Source organism: Poecilia reticulata, linkage group LG7 (genome assembly GCF_000633615.1).
Source record: "Poecilia reticulata strain Guanapo linkage group LG7, Guppy_female_1.0+MT, whole genome shotgun sequence".
Classification (NCBI taxonomy): domain Eukaryota; kingdom Metazoa; phylum Chordata; class Actinopteri; order Cyprinodontiformes; family Poeciliidae; genus Poecilia; species Poecilia reticulata.
This window is the reverse complement of record NC_024337.1, coordinates 9,216,787-9,220,951: the sequence shown is the minus strand read 5'-3', so window position 1 is coordinate 9,220,951 and position 4,165 is coordinate 9,216,787. Positions and strand designations below refer to the sequence as shown.

At 37.3% G+C, this 4,165-nt stretch overlaps 1 protein-coding gene across 1 annotated transcript in view; it reads left to right on the top strand.

The window, feature by feature from the left end:
- The window catches only part of dalrd3 (DALR anticodon binding domain containing 3), an 11,693-nt gene that overhangs the window by 3,685 nt on the left and 3,843 nt on the right, over positions 1 to 4,165 (top strand). The window contains exons 4-9 of the mRNA XM_008413215.2: positions 2,023 to 2,081; positions 2,189 to 2,290; positions 2,395 to 2,459; positions 2,693 to 2,751; positions 2,988 to 3,070; positions 3,280 to 3,406. Coding sequence (XP_008411437.1) covers positions 2,023 to 2,081; positions 2,189 to 2,290; positions 2,395 to 2,459; positions 2,693 to 2,751; positions 2,988 to 3,070; positions 3,280 to 3,406 — 495 coding nt within the window. The remainder of the gene's footprint in view (positions 1 to 2,022; positions 2,082 to 2,188; positions 2,291 to 2,394; positions 2,460 to 2,692; positions 2,752 to 2,987; positions 3,071 to 3,279; positions 3,407 to 4,165) is intronic.

The following is a 4,165-nucleotide window of genomic DNA, read 5'->3' as shown; positions in this document are numbered from 1 at the left end:
AAAAAACAAACTTACATCATGAAGACAATGTGGAGGTTCATCCTTAGAGCTGGTTGGTGATCTGGTGGAGTCAGAGCTTCTTCTGAGACAGAAAGTCTTTAGGCTTTCTAACACCCGATTTCTCTGGGTTCCTCTTTCATCTTCATTTGCTTAGTTAGACTGCAAACATATGTTGAAGATAAAATCATTGATGAACGAGTTGGAACAACAACCTCACAATATCAAAGTCTATCTGTCTTATGGAGCTTAATTAAAACCAGGTTAGTTTATGAATTAAAGTATAAGTCGAAACAAACAGCCTCCATGCAGTTATAACATGAAGATGAATGATTACCATTGTAATAATCATACAAGTCACAATAAAATTGATAAAATAATTATTTAAGAAACCAACGTAAGTTATATATCTTTACTGCACTGTTTATAATTAAAGGAAGATAATTAATAAGCAAACTTACCACCAGCTAGCAACACTTAGCAGCCTTCATCCCTCGGGGCTCCTTTTGTGACACACATTTAATTTCCTTCGGTTGTTGTCCCTTATCTTTTCGTCTAACTCGAATTAGGACGTCACCAGCTTGAATTTACCAAAATTAGTAACTATTGTCAAGGCCCTCTACTTTGAAGGCAATATTATGCGAGTAAAAATGGCTAATTTGAACAGCGTCCGTTATCTTCCCTGATTCAAGTTTTCTCTTCTCTTTGTGGCGTTTTTTTAAATAAATGAAAATGTGCAATACCGCCACCATCTGGTCTGGAATATTAACTGGAGCTAATGCCTTTGATTATAAGGTTTTACATCAGACATCTGAAAATGGATTGGGTACTTTCTTCATGATTATCATTTTTTTATTGTATGCAATTTTAATAAATAGTAAAAGATTATTAAGGCACTTAAAAATTCATACATATTCATTCATATTTTGTTCAATTAAAGTATACTTTTATTTAATATATTAAAAGTGCATTTTGGTACAATTATGTTTAAGTGTGTTTAAAGTTCTAATTTCGAAATTGGTACAAGTGTATTTTTAGTATACTTCAGATATACTTATAGGTAGTACACTTAATATTTAGTATACTTAAAGTGTACTTTCAYAAATTTAAGTATGTTTGAAGTATACTAAAGTATACGTTTTTTTTCACCTGGGTTGATTTGTTGTAGGCAATGAAGATGTAAATGTAAATGTTGAATATTAACTGGTTAGGCGGCTTGTGTTCTGAATATGAATGGCCATTTTTTGCTTGTATTTACCCACTAGATGGGGTGTTGCATGGTATGCTTATTTGGGGTTAAGAATTGTTCAGCTGTTTGTTGTTTCACTAGCACACATATATACCAAAATGTATATTTCCTACTGGATCTAAGCACACAATTTTACTGTGAGAAGTAAAAAGAAAAATAAGAATGTTGCCAGTCTTCCCAAGAGGGGGTGCCCCAGCAAATGTCAAACCATGCAATACGCAGATAAATGACAAAAACAATCAAAACCTTTTAAAATTTTCAGGACTCAGCATGCTAAATGCTAAGCTTCCTGATGGTCCAAAAGTCTGAACAAATATCGTTGGTTTTAAAGTGTTGGTAGAAAAAAAAGTCTCTTGTCCCTAAAAAGAGTCTGGCGGCAGGACTCAGATATGTAAAGTTCCACCTGAACAAACTGCAATACTTCAGTCTCAGTTGAACAGACAAATGACAAGTAGAGATGTCTGCCATACAGCACCGCGCCATGTTGAGGAATAATAGAGCACAATGCTTATGATCAACTTTAGAGTCCAGCTGCAACACGGAAACTGTTTATTTTAGAAAAATGTTTAACTTATAAAAATATTTCCAGTAGTTTGCTTTTATCGTGTGACAGTTCAGTCACTGTACCTGTAATAAAACCAGGTGCAGTACTTTAAAAAATCTTGCTACAAAATGTGCTGGATGTTTTCGACCAGGTTTAGGAAATCAAATATAAGAAAAGATGAGAAGACGGATGCTGAACAGTAACTTGATTCTCTTTTTTTTGTTATTTCTAGTTCACAGAGACAGCGTTTCCCACCTGGCACAACTCGATCTGTCCATGGCCGACATCACCGTGAGACAAACAAACACACACGTCGAAGCACACAAATACCACATGTTGCAGGATTCTCTTTGTTCTCACAAAAAATGTCCTTCCTGGCTTCATTTTTTCCCCCCCAGGAAACCATGGTAACAGTGCTACATGTGACTTCTTGTCAGGATGAGTTTCGCCAGCAGCAGATAGCAGTGCTGTGGAGAGCCAGTGGAGCGACACACTCTCAAGTAACCACCATCATTTGCTCTCTCACACACACGTATACAAACACAACAGTGCAGCTTATTGTGTTCGTACTTTTTTAACCTGCTTTCACTCTTTCTGGCTGCAGAGGCATCTTGTGTGTGGGCCTGTGAAGACCCCTGGTTCTCACCTCACTGCTGCACAGTACCTACAGTAAGATTCATTGTTGTTTGTATTTATTAAGTCTTTTTATCTCATGGCTTGTTTTATAAATTTACCAGACTACCACTACTACCACCTTCACTACTACCACTAATTACTAAATTACATTTCTATAATAACTAAATGAAAGACCAGTGATTTTTTTTCCTCCTGTTTGTGTTGTAGCCATTTGTTTTTAACCCAGACTTTGGTGTAAATGTAGCTTCTATTTTCCTCTCATCCAGGCTGAGAAAAGGTCAGATGAAGGAGGCTTCAGAGATGAAGTATGGAGATAAAGTAGAGGGTGCGTATTGATTTTTAAAGTGTTCGGCTCCTTAGGCAAATTGCTTTTGCAGAAGTCTGTACTTTTAACGTTTTGTGACGCTACAATTCTAGACATTTATTTCAATTTTACAGAATGTGACTGCCTGTGCCACTTCCTGTATGTGCTCTGTGTGTGTAAATGTTTTGAAGGGCAACCCGAGTGATGCTCTGTACTGTATGTTAAGTGTAAATGAGTCAAATTAACTCCTGTTGCAGGTCAGACCTGGGATGATATCATCAAAGTCATGACCTCCGCCACGGTCAGATTTGAGCTGCTATCAACAGTTCACACAAGCCCTGTGAGTTAAAACTCCCTTTACGCCTGAACTTGTCATGCAGTTGGTTCTGCGCAAAGATTGTATGTTCGTAAAGATGCCTACATCGCTTAAATGAACCCGCTTTTGGGCCGTTTTGTGGTGTCAAACACGTCTCTTAACTAGAATCAGTTCCTTCAGGCTGACGGGATTTTGAAGAATGTAGTGAGCATTATCGAGGTCCGTGTGTCCAGGTGACGCTGGACGTCCAGAGGGAAGGGGGCGTGTCTACCAAAGGGCCGAGAGGAGGCGTGTTTGTGATGTATAACTGCGCCAGATTGCACACTCTCTTCGACAGCTACGAGAGAGGAGTGGAGAAGGGTGAGACCCGCTGACGCCTTTCAGTTCTGATGAACAGCTTGCAAACGAGCAGCCAGCTGACCCTCTCGTTTATCCAGAATGTAACATTAGTTGCATTTCTTTGTTGTATTTATTCAACCTTGAGAGCTGTTAGATGCCAATACAGAACACACATTTATAGTTAAGCGACAACATGTTATGGATTGTATTTTATAAAGGAACGTCTAAGTACATACTATGGTAATGGTAGTAACATTCACTTCCTATTTATTTGTTTTCTGTCTCAAACCTTTCTAACCCTCGGATGGACCTCAGTGTTCACTGTTTGGTGAACAGATGAATGATAAAAACAACCTTAACAACCTTAAGCAACCTTAACCCTATCTTAATGCCAATTTTTGTTGTTGTTGTTTTATAAAACATTAGGGAGGGATCATTATTAAAGTATTGCTTCCAAATATATCTTTAGTGCATTTTGATTTTTATATCCTAATAACTGCCCCTAATCTTTGCAGTACTTTACTAAATGGGAGAGCTCGCCCTGTTGTGTTTTTTTTGTAGTTTAACCCAGTAACTGGCGTTTGTAATGTAAATATTTTGCAATAAAATTATATTAAGAAAAAACTGAGCACTTGAATTTCTGAATAACTGAGTAAAAATTTTGGTTTTGGCAGAAATCAATGTTAACTGGGATTTGGGAATTAGATTTAGTGTTTGCCAAAACAGAATGACTGGGAGGCAAAAATGATTGATTATCAGGAATAGATTACTGTGTTGCTT